At 42.1% G+C, this 16,564-nt stretch overlaps 2 protein-coding genes and 1 long non-coding RNA gene across 5 annotated transcripts in view; 1 reads left to right on the top strand and 2 right to left on the bottom strand.

Moving 5' to 3' along the window:
- Positions 1-4,493, top strand: part of SMURF2 (SMAD specific E3 ubiquitin protein ligase 2) — a 118,607-nt gene extending 114,114 nt beyond the window's left edge. For 2 of the 3 annotated variants that reach the window (XM_045044237.1, XM_023243700.2), the window contains 3 exons: positions 2,058-2,259; positions 3,528-3,603; positions 3,914-4,493. In XM_045044237.1, coding sequence (XP_044900172.1) covers positions 2,058-2,259; positions 3,528-3,603; positions 3,914-4,013 — 378 coding nt within the window. In that variant the 3' untranslated portion in view covers positions 4,014-4,493. The remainder of the gene's footprint in view (positions 1-2,057; positions 2,260-3,527; positions 3,604-3,913) is intronic. The other variant, XM_023243701.2, reaches the window with a different exon arrangement.
- Positions 4,494-6,662: 2,169 nt separating this feature from the next.
- LOC123381858 lies at positions 6,663-12,886 on the bottom strand. The gene is made up of 2 exons (XR_006589347.1): positions 12,555-12,886; positions 6,663-7,617 (listed from the first exon to the last, which is right to left on the bottom strand). It is a non-coding gene; the product is annotated as an uncharacterized LOC123381858 (long non-coding RNA).
- A 49-nt stretch (positions 12,887-12,935) lies between these two features.
- Positions 12,936-16,564, bottom strand: part of CEP95 (centrosomal protein 95) — a 43,548-nt gene continuing 39,919 nt past the window's right edge. The window contains exons 17-20 of the mRNA XM_003997069.5: positions 15,795-15,947; positions 14,132-14,278; positions 13,565-13,636; positions 12,936-13,279 (exon numbers count right to left, since the gene is read on the bottom strand). Coding sequence (XP_003997118.2) covers positions 13,103-13,279; positions 13,565-13,636; positions 14,132-14,278; positions 15,795-15,947 — 549 coding nt within the window. The 3' untranslated portion in view covers positions 12,936-13,102. The remainder of the gene's footprint in view (positions 13,280-13,564; positions 13,637-14,131; positions 14,279-15,794; positions 15,948-16,564) is intronic.

Here is a 16,564-nt window from a genome sequence, read left to right as displayed (position 1 = left end):
TGTCATGACATCATTTAGTGTAACAAGGAAAGTTTGGGGATTTTCTGTTAACTTAGTTTTAGAGGAAAGTCGTATTGCTGGTGCTTTTGAAGCTTCACGGTGTGCTGCTATGAGAATTGGTATTCACGGGAAAAGTCTTTCCTGCTTTGGAATTGCTACAAATAAGTCATCTCTCTTACACTGTGAACATTCTTAACTTATTTGGCCATATTATCCTTTCTCATTTTCAACTGATTTCATGTCTTAGGTGTACATTCTTCTAATGTTGTTTTCTCTTCCCTAATTAAGTGGCTGTTGATTTAATTAAATAAAACTTCATTACTTCGTCTCTACCATATTGCAGTTTATTTGAATTAGAAGCCAAGTCTCAATTGGTTTACACTAACTTTTGCGAGAAAGCATTTGATAGTTGAGACCATAGAGGCAGTAGTTAAAACACTGAGGATAAACTGCATCTAAACATCTTTCCTCTCTTTGGAAATATTCATTACTAACAATAGCAGTAATAAGCAGTTAACTGATTTGTTTTTGTTTTTGTTTTCTTTAAAGCTGGCCCTTAAAGCACCTGTAGTCTGGTTTTATAATTAAGACCTTTAACCAAATACATCTGAATTTCCACTGAGCTACTTTGAGAAAACAATGAGGTTTTATTCTTCCAGGGGCATATTTTAATTAGTGGCTAGGGATAGCATAAATATTTGAAATCTACAAATAAATGTAAAACCTGATTTTATTCATTAACTTCAGTGTGCTTTCTAAACTATAAATCTTTTAACAGACCTGTTAGCAAACCTCAAAAGATTGGTTTGAGTTCAGTATCATCCCCATTCCTTTCATGATTGAGCTATTCCTTAGGGAAATGGCCAGTAGGAAGTGGTCAGGAAGAGGAAGAAAACATAGGAATGGCAGCAAAGTTGAAATACAGTCCATTTTTATCTGTTCATACAACAGATGAGGAGTTTGGCCTTATAATTACCATTCCTCTGAAGAAAAGAATTTAGGAAATATTTTTTGTGATATAAATAACTTCTGTAATCCTATTTGGATCACCACCTCCCTGTTGAGCGTGGCTATGATTCAGTAATCTTTCTAGAACCCTATGAAAGCTTTGGTGGAGGTTTTATTCAGTAGGCCTAAGGTTTATTACATACTTTCTACTGCTAATGAAATTAAAAATTTTTTATTAAAGCGTGTGTATGTATGTGTATATATATGTATATATGCATGTATGTGATCTGGGATTAGAACTAATCATAAAATATAGGATGTGCAGCTTACATTATGCTTTACATTGTACCCTATCATCTTTCACTTTTCTAAACACATTGTTGAGGTGAGTTAGTCTTGGGTTCTAAGGATATGTGAGTATTGATAGTATCAGAGTGATTTTGATACGGCTCATCTGTGCTGACCCTACATCAGGATGTCAGGCAGAGCTGTCAGTGCAGTCATGTATTTCGTACTTTGATACAACTTGAAGATGATCAGGACTGCTTATTCAACACCCATTTCTTGAGTTCCTGAGCGAGCAGTACGGTTCTTTCACAGGATGTAGCGGAGCAGAGGAAACCGCTGGCCGAGGGAGGTGAACCGAATTGTCCAAATCCCCAAGCGAATAAGTGTTAAAACCCATAGTAGTATGATGCAGGTATTGAGGAAGGCACATGCAGACCGTATTTACTCTTTGAGTCTAGTTTCTGTCCATTAAACAGAATTTAGAATTCTGTGGAAATTCGGAACTTGGATCTTGTCATGTTTGTGAGCGTGGTGGTTCTCAGACCCTGGGGACGGACCTGCAGTAAGTAAGTAGGGACCCAGGGAGCTTTTTAAGTCCAGATCCCTCCTGTCGCCCCAGGCTCCCAGAATCTGAACCTCTGAACGTAGGACCTGATGGTGTGTGTATGTTGAAAAGCTTTCCAGACGATTACGATGTGCACCCTTGATGATGAAGAACCACCACATGAGAGCCAGCACTACAGATCGAAAGTTCTGTTTTGAGGAATTTTTGGCTTGACTTGGATTTCCATTGGCTCATTATTTGTGCAATATTTTAACAGCTCATTATTTGTGGACTTGGAAAGATAGATGTTAATGACTGGAAGGTAAACACCCGGTTAAAACACTGCACGCCAGACAGCAATGTCGTCAAGTGGTTCTGGAAAGCTGTGGAGTTCTTTGATGAAGAGCGAAGAGCACGGTTACTTCAGTTTGTGACAGGATCATCTAGAGTGCCTCTGCAGGGCTTCAAGGCTTTACAAGGTAGAAAAGCCAGAAGAAACACGCGATATGGGGTCCGAGGATTGGGGGAGGGCGTCGATATTTGGGTCCCGTAGTTTACAAGCCATGGGCTTATAAACGGATCTCTTCATTCTGCCTTGTAGCTATAGCTCTCGTATCTTGACACCTTCTCCTTCCTGTCCTTTGTTCCCTCCCAAGAGCCTCTGCTGCCGGGGTTCTCCGTGGTTGTAGTGAGTGCCGCACGCTAGAGACCATATGTGACGATGCTTGCCTTTTCTTTTCGGGTCACCCTGCCCTTAACGCATATCGCACATTCCTGTAGGGAAAGCCCGTCCCCTTCCACCTTCACACCTCAACCCTGCAAAACCTACACCCACTTGGGATGCCTCTTCCCTCTACTTTTTTCTTCTTTTAATAGAAAGAGGCAGCATGAGTTGTGGAAGCTGTTTGGCCAGAGCACTTCCATTACTGCATGGCATCAGACCATTCATTTACAAACCTATTGCACCTGTAAGAATTGTTTTCCATGGAATAGCGGTTTCGTTTGGGGGAGAGTTGGTAATGTTGCTAATGACAGTGGAGCTTCACGCAGGGGCGGCCGCTTCCTTTACCTCCGAAGCTGCTGGCGGTGACTGAGGACGCACACAGCAAGGTTGATGCAAAATTCAGCAGTGTTGGCCTCAGTACACCTGTCAGAAGTCCATGGGGAAAGCGCACTTGGATTTGTGCTCACATTCCCCATTTGAAGAGCTCTCATTAGCCGACTCCCCAGATGCGTAAAGTGAAGCTGTATTTCTGCATACCCGTTGATGGGGTGTCTTACGTTAACTGAGATTTATTCCATAGGCTGCTAATCTTTTGTTCTCGGCCAAGTTTGAGGCATGAAACCTGAATTTGTATTTAGGTTGTCATCTTTTTGAGTTTGTGTGTGTGTGTGTGTGTGTGTGTGTGTGTGTGTGTGTGTATTTGATCTTGGATTTGTCCATTTACTTTTCTTCTCACGCTTTTGGCACATTGATTTTTTTTTAGAAGATAGAAGTTGGTGAAGGATTTCCATCCTGGACTGTTTGTCAAATGAAATGCTAGCATATTAAGGAATCCAGTGTTTTCCAAGGTCATTTCCAGCTTTCCAAACCCAGGTTCTTTGCCTGCTGCCCTTGGCAGCTTATGTGGAGTCACCAGTATCCCCATCCATAGGCCCTGTGGTTTATGTACCAGTTTTCTTCCGAGATTTTGGAGACCAGTGCAGGCAGGTGCGGTGGCGTGACCCACATTTACTTGTTTTGCAGGTGCTGCTGGCCCACGACTCTTCACCATACACCAGATCGATGCCTGCACCAACAACCTGCCAAAGGCCCACACGTGGTAAGCTGTTTTTGAAGCTTTCCCATCCTTCCTCGTATGTGCGTGTTAGTTTTAAACCGATGTTTCATTTTCTGTTCTTATTACTAAAAGGACCTCTAAAAGGAATGATAAGCAGTTTTTACGTGATTTAAGATTATTCAGAAATTGGTAGGAAAACCCAAAAGTGGCAGTTTCTACTTTAGAGAAACACAGCCTTTTTTGTAATTTTCTGCGTGTCACAAAAAGTGATATGACCGTGTTAGGACACACTCAGGAGGCCAGTTTGCTGACTTTGAATAAACTGCGTTATATCTGATGTGCTTCTTTCCAGCTTCAATCGAATAGACATTCCGCCCTATGAAAGCTATGAAAAGTTATACGAAAAGCTGCTAACGGCCATCGAAGAGACATGTGGGTTTGCTGTGGAATGATGAACTTCACGGATTTACCCCGGACTCTATTTATACCCTGACCGACAGCCTCCTTTCAGCAAAGTTGCCCGGAATGCTGAAATACAGGAAAATGCCCCACCCCCCCTAAAAAAAAAAAAAATGTTTAGGACACTGTGAGGGGAAAGGACAATTTTGAAATTCCTTTTCAAGGAAAAAAGAGGTCTTTATGCTTTGCCATGAGGCCACACTCAGCTGCTATTTAAAATTAATATCTTGAACCTAAAGAATGCTGACTTTTCCTACATTTCCAGAGTTAGGCAGTATTCTACACTTAAAGACTACTACTATTTTTATAAAAAGGTAATCTATTCAGATCGCTCCACAGATTTCAAGTCTCTCAAACATCAAGACAACTCCAGCAGTCGGTACACATCACATTTCATTTGGATCGAATACATGATTTTGAACAGTTCCTGTACTTGCTCTTTGTAAAAAGAAATAAAATTATTTTGAACGATTCTACCTTTGTAAACAATTGGCTAAAGGAATCATTATCTTAAAAAAAAAAAAGCCATTTACACATTTAATTACATTTTTCTATAGCAAAGCATTATATTTTAAAAGCATTATATGTTTCAATCTAGCCTAAGCGAGTCTTTTGTATTTTTTTCAAGCACGAATTTCCTGGAATACAGCTACATAATTTTGGTTGTCAGATTCCTAATGCAACCATTTAGTCTAAACTTACTAGCTTATTTGATACAGTAAGATGCATTCAGGGCTCCTTGTTTTTAAGAGACTTTAAAAAAACCCTAATTTTTTATCTTGAATCAATATGATCAGGTATTTTGGATTTACTTTTCATCTTAAATGGAAATACTGCATTTTTATTGCTCCTCAGATCATGTAGATGGGATGGGATTTTCATTCTTTTGCAGGGTCAGCTTATCTTTAATACAGATGCTGTTTCTGTAAACCAAAGTCTCCTATAACAAGTGCACCTAATTTATATTATATTTGAATTACGGTCTGAGTTTCTATCAAGTAAACCATCCAGAATCTTTGTTTAGCTGCTCATGATGTTTTAATCAGCTAAAATTACGAAAAAGGAAAAATTTTATATAGCAAGCTTAGAAAATCCTGTTTTTACCTAATAAAGTGGGCATGGGATGGGGCAGGGGGTAGGATTACTGAAGCAATAGTGATTCTGGATCTCTGGTATAAATTACTTTAGAACCGGAGAGTTCACTTGGGAGGTGAGGGAATCCCAGTTCCCTGGGTGTTGATCAGCATCTGATTTTGAAATCTCCAGATTCGGCTTTCAAGGTGTGTGACCCAGAAGGCAGCCAAAGTTCTGGAGTGAGGGATTGAAAAAATCTGAAGTCATAGATGAGTTTTTAAATTCAGCTATCAGAAATCTGCACTATATATATACATTTCTTACATTGATGTGAATCAAGGGCAAATTTTAACAAGAGAGCTCTGTTTAAATTTTGCAGCTTAATGATCAAGTGATCGGTCCTTTGCGTTCTTTCGTTTGATGGATTGGTTTTCAGTCTGTGTCCAGGAGCCAAGGGGTTCCCGCGAGGTGCATCAGAAGTACTGGCTTAAGACAGGAGGGACAGAGAGGGCGAGGAAGGCCTCGTTGGTCTTTGGGCAGGAGCCGCCAGCTCCCCACCCCTACCCCCTTTCCCCAGAGCAGCCCCCACCTTGTCTCTTTTGTGTATTGGGATTCCAAGTAAGCTTTCATGGGGTGGGAGGCTGGGGAGGGGATAAAGGAAGCGGAAATTTTGCCGTTTAAAACAAAAAAAGCTGAGAACTACTTGTGTGGTTTCTAAGTATTTGAATCCATTTCATTCAGCCAGATCGGACTGCTGCCTGCAGGTTAGTCATAGTCATAACTGTGCGGGGGTAACGTGCTTACGCGGACCTTTTCCTTCCCAGACACTTGGTGTTTCCCCGCTGCGTTGTTCGTAGTACCTGAGAACATCTTGAAATGTACAGAAAAGGTTTCTGAGCTATTGGATGGTCAGTGTTCAGCTCTCACAATAGTACCTTACTGGTTGCAGGTCTGTCTCATATTAAAGCGCTAGTGCAGCATGATTGTGCCCACTCTTCTAATCTTCTAAAAAGTAAGTACGCGACGAACGCTTTAGAGAAATCTTGACTGACGGATGCAGTGATAAATGCTACTGTCATAATGGACAATAAAGCAGGCTCATACCATCGCTTCTGAGTGCCTTTTTAACTTTATAATAATGACTTAATAGAGCTTTAAAAGAAATCTACCCTAACGGTCTATGGTATCACCAACATAATTTATAAAGACACGACTTAGATTTCATTTTCAAAATGAGGTTACCTGATTTCTTCCAAATAGGTGCTAAGCAAACCAAACCCCCCAATGTGTCATTGAATCTTGGACTTGCACCTCGTGTTTAATGTGAATATTTATTTCCACATATCCCCCTTAGCTGGGCTTTTTCCCAATCTCTTCCTCTGGCCGTGCTATTTCCGGTATGGGAGGTCACCTTTCCGTAACCCTGCCTTTCCATCATGAATGCTTAAGTATGAACTTTTGAGCGCTCATGTGCAGTACAGAGGTGAGTTTTGTTGCAAAGGGTCTTCTTGATTTTTTTTAAATAGTGCTGTGTATAGTGAACATTTTGTTTTGCACATAGTTTGTTGCCCTGATTGGGTTTTATTTTTATCGTCTTTTTTTTTTTTTAACCCCCCCCTACAGTTCAGAGCACAGATTTCCTTTCGTTTTAAATCCAAGGAAACTTGCTTTCTTTTACAACACTAAGTCTGCTTTGACCTTCCAGTGCATTGAACTGGTTGCACTGTTGGGAGTTAGAGATTGTTCCGGTCATCGTTACGGTTTGATAGAGCAGCTCTTTTCTGCCTGTTTTGTTCAGCTGCAGCACATGGCCGACAGGTGCCATTTGTGGTATCGAACGTTCTTACGTGAGGGGGACGATTGTACCAAGCGCTGAGTTGTTTTGTTTCTAGATGTAATTAGTCCACTTAATGTAATATTCTTCCTTCTCTCAAACTGACTTTAAAAACAAAGTTTTATCGTTTTCATTGTACTTGTATTTATTACAGAGTGTTTTAGCTTTGATATTCTTTGTATTTTCACTCCGTTGTTACATGAGCTTTATCAATAACATCTGTATAAATGGTTTTTAAAAATTAACTATGTATGTGCCCATGCCGAAGTTGAGCAATAAAATGAATGCTGTTTGCACTGTCACAGCATCGAAGTTTTTAAAGAATACGGAGTTTATAATGAATTGCTTTGGACAAAAAAGCTTCACGACTGGCTTTGCAAAGAGTGACAGCGTATGAGGCATCAAGTGAGGAGTTTAAGGGGATTCACGTGCCTGCCTTAGTTGTGGCCCATGTCGCGCTGCAGCGCTCCGGAGCACCCAAGACCCCCCGTGTCTCCAGGTAGAGTGGGGAAGGGGCTGGTGTGCTGCTGCCGCGGCACGTCGGTGGGCTGGCAGGAGCCGTTGGGAGGCCGTGTGGAGCTGGGTGTCTGAGGCTGCCCTGGGCTCTCTGGGGAGCGGCCATCCCGTGACCGTGCCTGTCCGGGCCCCTGGGGGCCTCATTTGCTCCCGTGACGTTGAGCGGTCAAATCCTTGAAATGAAAAGGAGAAACGAATTACATTTTTCCGAGAAACCAAGACTTTAAGGATCGTGATCCACGACTCTATAAATGATAGTGGATGAAAGTCCACTAAATGTATGGGTGGAAAAAGGAACGGGTGCGATGTTTTCCATGCAGCGTGTAGCCTGTGTGGGTCTCTCCGTAGCACAGGCCACACAGAGAGGAAGGTCGGGAGATGCAGTGTGAGTGGTAGTGGTTTATTACAGTTCACAGGATGGCATAGTGTCCGTTTTTTACATCATTTTGAAAATTTTTTTTTGCTTTGTCTCACATTGCCACGTTTACTGGTTATTATCTACAATTTGTAGTGTTAGTATAGTTAAGGATTTTAGGGTTTTTTTTTTTAATACTTATTTTTGAGAGAGAGAAGGAGACACAGAATCAGAACCAGGTTCCAGGCTCCGAGCTGTCAGCACAGAGCCCAACATGGGGCTCGAACTCATGAACCATGAGATCATCAGCTGAAGTCAGACGTTCAACTGACTGAGCCACCCAGGTGCCCCAGCATTTTAGTATTTTTATAATCTGTAAATTACCCAGAAGTTTGATTTGGTATGTGTTCCGTTTTTCTGCTGTGGGGCGACCTAGAAGCTTTGTCTCTTCATCGTAACGAAGCATAACCTTGGTACCCACTGCATTTGTTTGTATTTTATATCCCAAACGCTTAGGATATATAAAACAGAACAAGAGCCTCCTAACCGGATCGAGGTAATTATACAGAAAAAGGTCACATTCCTATGTTAACACTCCTAGCAAACTGGACAAGCCAGATTTTACAATTACATTTTATTAGGTATTTGCACAGACTTATTTCTGTTCATTCAGCAGATACCTACTGTGCTCCTACTACGTGTCAGGCTCTGTGCCAGCTGTGGGGGATATGGCTTCTTCCTTGTGTTTGTGTTCATTATACAGTTGGCTACGTTTCCAGGGTAATGTGCTCAACGGTTGCCGATCGCATACTTTGGTGGGTATTTGGGCTACGGTTTATCTAGATTCACATTAGTCTATAATATGAGCTGTAAACCCCACCGGGTGGGTGAGGGACCCTTCCAGGGTGTTTCTCCTGCCCGCACCCCCCCCCCACTCCCCCCCGCCAGGTGTTTGCGAAGTGTTCTGACTTTCAACACAGGAACTGGGAGTGAAGACGCACATCAGACTCCACCTTTCAGACGCTCACTTCTCCCAGAGATGATGCCGGCGCGGCCAGGTGCAGGAGCGAGACCAGACGGGCAAAGTATTTTTTATCTTTAATTGAGGTATAACTGACCCGTAATGTTAGGTTCAGCTGTACAGCTTTCTGATTTGGTGTGTGTAGATACGGAATGATCACCACGGTAACGTCTAGTATAACATCTGTCACCACATACAAATTTTTTTGTGGTGAGAACTTTTAAGACCCAGTAGCAACTTTCAAATATGCAATATAATAACTATAGTCGCCATGCTGTACATTAATCCCTGTGGCTTATTCATTTTTAAAAAAATTCTAAATGTTTTATTTTTGAGAGCGAGGGACAGAGCACGAGTGGGGGAGGGGCAGAGAGAGGGGGACACAGAATTCGAAGCAGGCTCCAGGCTCTGAGCCGTCAGCAGAGCCCGACGCAGGGCTGGAACCTGTGAACCGTGAGATCATGACCTGAGCTGAAGTCGGACACTTAACCGACTGAGCCACTCAGGCGCCCTGGCTTAATTCATTTTATAACTGGAAGTTTGTACTTTTTGATTCCTTTCACCCATTTTGCCCCCCACTTCTGGTAACCACCAACCTTTTTTCTGGTTCTATAAGCTCCGTTTCGTTGGTTTTTAGGTATTTGTATTTCTGACCTATTTCACTTAGCAGAACACCCTTGAGGTCCATGAGGTTGCAGATAGTAAGATTTCCTTTTTTTTAATGGCTGAATAATATTGCATTATGTTTAAACACTGTTTTCTCTTATGGACACTTAAGTTTCCATATTTTGGCTATCGTTAAAGCTGCAAGGAACAAGGCGGTGTGTGTATCTTTTCCAGGTAGTGTTTTCATTTCTTCAGATGAATACCTGGAAGGGGAATTGCTGGGCCATGCAGTAATTCTATTTTTAATTTTGGGGGAACTTCCTTATTTTCTGTAGTGACGGCGCCATTTGACATTGCCACCAACAGTGCACAACGGTTTCCTCTCAATCCACGTCCTCACCCACACTTCTTTTTGGTAACAGTCATCCTAACAGGTGTGACGTGGTTTTGACTTGCATTTCCCTGATTAGAGTTGAACACCTTCTCGTGTACCTGTTGGCCCTTTGTGTGTCGTCTTTGGCAAAATGTCTTTTCAGTCCCTCTGTCCTTTTTTTATTTGGATAGTTTTTTTGCTACTGAGTTGTATGAATTTCTCTATTTTGGATATTAACCCCTTATCAGATTTATCTCATTTGCAAATACTTCCCCCCCATTCAATAGGTTGCCTTTTTGTTGGTTTCCTTTGTTGTGCAGAAGAAGCTTTTTAGTTTGATGTAGTCCCGCTTATTGATTTCTGCTTTTGGTGTCAAATCCAAAAAAAAAATCAAGACCAATGTCGAGGGGCTTACTACCCATGTTTCCTCCTAGGAGCTTTATGGTTCCAGGTCTTACGTTCAGGTCTTTACTCCATTTGGAGTTAATTTTTGTGTATGTATTGTTTTGCATGGAGCTGTCCAGTTTTCCCAACATCATTTGTCGAAGAGACTGTCCTTTCCCCACTGTATATTCTTGGCTCACTTGTTGTAAATGAACTGACCACGTATGTGTGGGTTTATTTCTGGGCTCTTCATTCTGTTCCACTGATCTGTGTGTCTGTTTTTATGCCAATACCATACTGTTTTGATTAACAGCTTTGTAATATAGTTTGAAATCAGGGAGCATGATGCTTCCAGGTTTGTTCAGAGGGCAAAGTTTTAAAGGCAGATGAGTTTCATGTTTTTTTAAGACAAGAAGAAATTGGTCCTATCAATCCAATTAGCTGGGTAAGGTTTGGCTGAGAATGCCAGATAAAACAGCTTTTCAGCACGTCTAGATTTGTGATTTTAACACAAATTGAGTTGCAGCTCTAGCCCCAATTTTGGATTCTTCTGGTAGTTTATGTCATTTATCTTAATGACACTCTTCTGTCTGCTGTGCCCTTCTCATTCTCTATTCATTTTTTTTATTGTGGTGCTTCTTGCCATTGCAAATAAGTTTTCCCTGTATCCTCAGCCCCCTCACTAACGCTCTGTTCTCTTGGCTGACCTCAACGCTGGTTCTTCCTTTTCCTTCCCATGTTTTTCAGAGGAGGCAGCTAATTCTCCAGCGCCCCACCATACAGTAATGCATATACACAGCTAAACATACAAAGTTTGTCATATACACTTAAGAACCTTAAAGAAAAAAGAAAAACAACCTTCATCGCCCCTCCCCCTGGCCCCAGTCTTGCTTTCCAGATGGCCTTAATCCCAAATATTCGGTCAGCTCTGATGTTTCTTCCATGTTTCTAAGTGACATGTTAATATTACTCATTAATTTTAAAACGTCTGGTTAGTTTCCTTTTATGGTAGTTAAGGATTTATAAACTTCCACCAATCCGCCTCTTTCCCTCCCCACTCATACGTCATATCGCGGTTCTAAGTACATTTTCAAATGCATGCATGATTAGGAGCGTTTCCTGCGTTCTTCCCTCTCCACAGGCACTTGGATGGAAACACTTCTACTTGCTGAGTTACCACTTCATTTGCTTTCTGTTTTTTGAAAAGAAGTTGGCATCTTTGAATGTGTCCTCCTCTCCTATTCTTTGACCTTTGCTTAGCAGTCCTATCCTTTTCCTGCTAAATTCCCTCACCCATTCTTTTTGGTTATTCCTAGTTATTTCTTAGCTTGGTAAAGAGCTGGCAGAACTAGCAACTTAAGAGTACTCCTAAAACATGTAATATTTAAAAATAAAAGTATCATTATACTTGTTTTAACAAATTCAAATAGTATTAAAGTATATCAAGCACAGAATGAAAGTTTGTATAATCACTCAGAGTGACACCTATTAATGTTTGGGGCCTATTCTTCCAGATGTCTCTATTGGTTATAGTTGTTGACCCTTGAACTACCTGGGTCCATTTATACATGAATTTTTTTGTATAGTACTATAAAATCCTATAGTATTTTAATATTTTTTTCTCTAGGTTTATTATAAGAATACAGTATATAATACACATACAAAATGTCTTAATTTTTGTCAGTAACGCTTCTGGTCAGCAGTAGGCTATTAGTAGTAAAGTTTTTGGCGAGTCAGGAGTTATACATGGATTTTTGACTGCACGGGGCCTTGGCACCTGTGATCTCCACGTTGTCCAAAGGTCAACTACATACTCCATTATATGGGAGATCCACCCATACCACAGCTTTTAAGGTAAAATAGTATCATGGTGTATAGTTTCATTTGCTCATTTTACTCAAATATATCGTGGATAACAGATCTACTTTCATTTTTTCTCTTCATAGCCATTTTTAGAATTCACGTTGTAGCCCTTACAGACCTAGCCTTGTCTTGTGCACGTCCCTGATCCTTTCCATTCACCTGCACTCACTCCCTTGTCCTGGTAGATCACAGCTGTCTGGATGTCTGTCTGCAAGACCAGCGGATCCCACGATCATGCTCCCAGGGCCTCTGTTGTGGTTCATCGCCATTGCTACTCTCTACGTTCCCTAACCGGAGCCTCTCTCTCCCCTTCAGTCCTTTCCTGGGGTCCCGTGCCATTCTCTGGCTCTGATCGGCAAAGTCCCCCTGTCTTCAACTGCTCTGGAGCCTTCCTCCCCACGGAAGGTGTGGTGCCTTCCTGCTGGGTGTGGGGTTTTCTCCTCCTCCACACCAGAAATAGGCTTGGTGTGCACTTGCCTACTTCCAGTCCACTGCGCCTCCTCCCTACCTGCAGGCACGAGGGCTCCTTCGAGGCACACGCCTTCTGGCTTTCCACACTCCGCCTCTTCTCACGCCGTCCCCTGACAACGAACAGAAGCCACAGCCACAAATTCTCACCTTGCAGCCACCAGGTGAAAAACCCACACACACATGCTCTTTTAAAGGTTTAACCCCAGCTCCCACTGCTGACGACAAGCCCACACTTACAGCACTTTTCTGAATTAGAGATTTGTATTGTTTTTACCGAACTACAGCAATAGGTTTCAGGAGCTTGCTGCTCAATCAAGGCCTATTAACTAACTGCTTTGGTGCAAATATGACTAATGAAGAGTGTGTGCCTTTGTTCCCTGCCCTCCCCCCCCTTTTAACTTATAAATTCACAGCAGTGTACTTCAAGAAAATTTTTATTTAAAAAAATCATGTCATAAAAAGTACTGGAATGAATGTATAAGTAAAGCATTTGGAAAGGAGTCTCCTGGTTTAGAGTGTTTACTGGCTCAGTTCTAGCTCTGTCCTGGTAACGTCCTCCAGAAACTTCACTTACAAAATCTGGTCTCACAGGAAGGGATTTTTACTGTACTGAAAAGAAGCCAGATGAAGGCGCGATCTGAAGCGCTCAGCTTCCAGTTCCCGGAAGAAAGCATCGTCGTCATCCTGGGTGATCATGCACTGAAGTTGTTGAATCTCCTTCTCCATCTTCGACCTCAGCTCCCTCTTCACCTTATATAGTGTCTGCAAGAGAACTCACGTCACCTGCTGTTCACGTTTGTCCGGGCCCCACTCTTGTTACAGCCTCGCCACTTTCTAGCTCCTCCAGCCCCTGCAACTGCAGGAATTTAGCAGCAGCTCTTACAGAGACTTCACAGGGAAAAGGAACACATGATAAATCCTATTTATCGGATTAACCATAGGATGTTTTGGATTGTAGATGGATCTTCTCCATTTCCCTTAAAACGTGTACTATAGTTGTTTTCTAGTTCTGAAAACTATAAATCAATGATTTCTATTAATTATTACCTGTGCCTGGGATCTCTCTCTGGCTTTGAGTTCCTGGCGTTCTTGTGATATGGCTTCTGCCAGCAATGAAAACTGTTCATAGAGAGGACAAAAACCAAATGTTTTACCGATAGCCCAAATATAACAATTCTTATATTGAAAGTTCATAGACTTAAAAAAAAAAAAAAAGATTCTAAGTTTATTTCTGAAGAGAGACAGGGAGTGAGAGTGCAAGCTGGGGAGAGCAGAGAGGGAGACAGAGGATCCAAAGTGGGCTCTGAGCTGTCAGTACAGAGAGCCTAATGCAGGTTTGAACTCACGAACTGGGAGATCAAGACCCGAGCCAAAGTCAGATGCTTAACCGACAGAGCCACCCAGGTGCCCCTTAAAATTTTTAACAGAACCAGGGCAATGCAGATTCTGTACCGTGGTCAAGGACTAGCTTACTGTGAATCACCAGTGCAACCTGTATGGACAGGTTCTGAATGGATACATGGAGGCTTTTTATCAAACATACAAAGCTGATCTTTGATACAACGTGGTCAGGATTAAGCACATTAGGATGTGAACAAGCGACAGCGAGCCCACCTGGTCTTTATAGTAGTTCTCCATGGAGTCCAGTTCATTCTGGTGCTGTCTCTTTTGTTCAGCTCGCTTTTCTTTGGCATAGTTTCTTAGGTCTTGTAATCTTTGCTTTTGAATTTGTAAACCTTCTTCAAACAACTTCTTAAATATCTGTTGTTAGAAAAATAAAGTTAATGCTGAACTTTTCACGGAGGAATGGACCAGTAGTGGTCCAGCTACACTGACTGTATTTCACAAAGTCTTTTTAAGTAACAGCTTTGTTGAGATACAATCCACATACCATAAAATTCACCCTTTGAAGAGGTACAATTCAGGAAGTTTTTGTATATTCAGACTTGTGCGACCATCGTCACTTCAGGACATTTTTATCATTCCAAAAAGAAACCGTACACCCATCAGCAGCCACTCCTCCATCACCCCCCGACTCCCTGCAACCACTAATGTACTTTCCAGGTCTATATACCCTGGAGATTTCATATAAGTGGAATCCTAAAATATGTGGCCTTTTGTATGTGGCTTCTTTCACTTATTAGCATGTTTTCAAGGTTCATCTATATTGTAGCAGGTATCAATACTTCATTCCTTTTTATTGCCACATAACATCCTATTCTATGGGTATATCACATTTTGTTTATCCATTCGTCAGCCGACGGGCCTCTGGAGTTTCTTTCTTCTTTTCAGGTATTATAAATAAGGTGCTATAGGTTATTTGCGTGAATGTATCTAGGAGTGAAACTGCAGAGTCCTACAAAAGCTCTGTGTTCAACCTCCTGAGGAACTGCCAGACTGTTATCTAAGGCGGTCGCACCTTTCTGCCAGCCCTGCGTGAGGGCTGTAACTTCTCCTTAACCTTGCCAACACCTTTTTTATTTCAGCCATTTTAGTGAGAGGTTTCCCATGGTGGTTTTGATTTGTACTTCCTTAATGACCAGCGGTGTTCAGCATCCTTTCCTGTATCCCCAGAATTCTTTACTGCTCTCAGAAAACAATTCTCAAGGAGTCATGTATATAGGGGAAGAACCCCAGCCAGAGAAGGAACAAATGGCGCATTTACAGATGCGCACAACTGAGGGTGAGGTGGTTATCTGAGCCAGAGGAAAACAGATTATTCAAAGGATTTGGATATGCCCACTTTCGTTATGGCCATGCATTCATCAGTCAGCGGTGTCAGTCAAGTTACTTAACCTCTCAAAGCCTTAGCAGCATCATTTAGTAATGCTAATAGTAGCAGCCCAGTCAACTATAATTACCTCGATGTTTTACTCTAGAGATGAAATTTACTACCAGTTTGTACTCTCAAAATATTAAGCATTTCAGCTTAAGACAACAACCTACACTCCTTTTCTGATTTTATGTGGAATCCAGCTCATCTAGTCACACCTTTGATTCCTGTTCCAACACGTTCGCAAACCCCTTACAGCAATTGTCCTGGAGGGTAAGTGCAGAACAGAGGGAATGAAGGGCTCACATTCAGACGAGGGCAGTGGAGACAGAACAGACTGGGAGGCACCACACAGGTAATAAGAAACTTTCGTAGCCAGCACTTGAGGATTTGCATTTGGGTTATGGATTCAAATTGGGACAGGAGTCACAAAGAAGGTCATGCTGAAAGGTAACAGGTAAAATTCATCCTTTTGACAGGGGTTGGATAAAAAGCCATATTTACCATTTCTTCCCGGGTCCTCATTCTCATCATTTTTGCACGCAACTGAACTCTGTACTCATCGTAGTATTTTCGGGCACGGACAATCTGCTGCCGATTTTCCTTTATCTTCGACTGTGTCAACCTCTGCCTATGAATGCGGTCCTTGAAGTCTTGCTAGGAAAGGGAAAGGGAAAAAGAGGTTTAAGGACAAGAGGAAGACAGACTCTGGGATTCTTAACTGCCCTGTTCTGCACCAGGAGGTCCTTGTAAGCCAGGCCTGCGGAGCCAGGGGCCTATCACCTGGGCATAGGTTCTGAAAAACCATTGGCCCCCAGAAGCCTTCCAGCCTTTGGTAGGTTCATCACCAGTCTGAAGGGCCACCCCAACGAGCCCCCACTGCCGTAGGTGATCCAGGTGGAACTGAGGATCGCATCTCCCCACGTCCACCAGGGGTCACCTAAGCCCCACTCAGATGCCAGGTTAAAAACAGTAGAAAAAAGGCATTCTGACTTTCGAGCAAAACTTGTTACCAAGATTATTTACATCGAAACTAAGGAAATTAGACTATATCTTGCAAAGCAGAGAGGATGAAATAAGGTCATCTACATAAAGCCCTCAACTCAGTGTTCAGACTCATACTTGTTTTCAGATGGCTTCCCTTTCTTTCCCTGGAACTGTTTAGGATTACAGTTGTCACTGCTTATCTCAACCAAGAGTTTTAAAATCTCCTCCTCTGGCATACTGTCTTTGACCTCTGTCCACTCCATTATACTCAACAGAGGATGGTGCGC

This window comes from Felis catus, chromosome E1 (genome assembly GCF_018350175.1).
Source record: "Felis catus isolate Fca126 chromosome E1, F.catus_Fca126_mat1.0, whole genome shotgun sequence".
NCBI classification, from domain to species: Eukaryota; Metazoa; Chordata; class Mammalia; order Carnivora; family Felidae; genus Felis; species Felis catus.
Note: the sequence above shows the minus strand (reverse complement) of the source record. Positions and strands in the feature narration are given on the sequence as shown.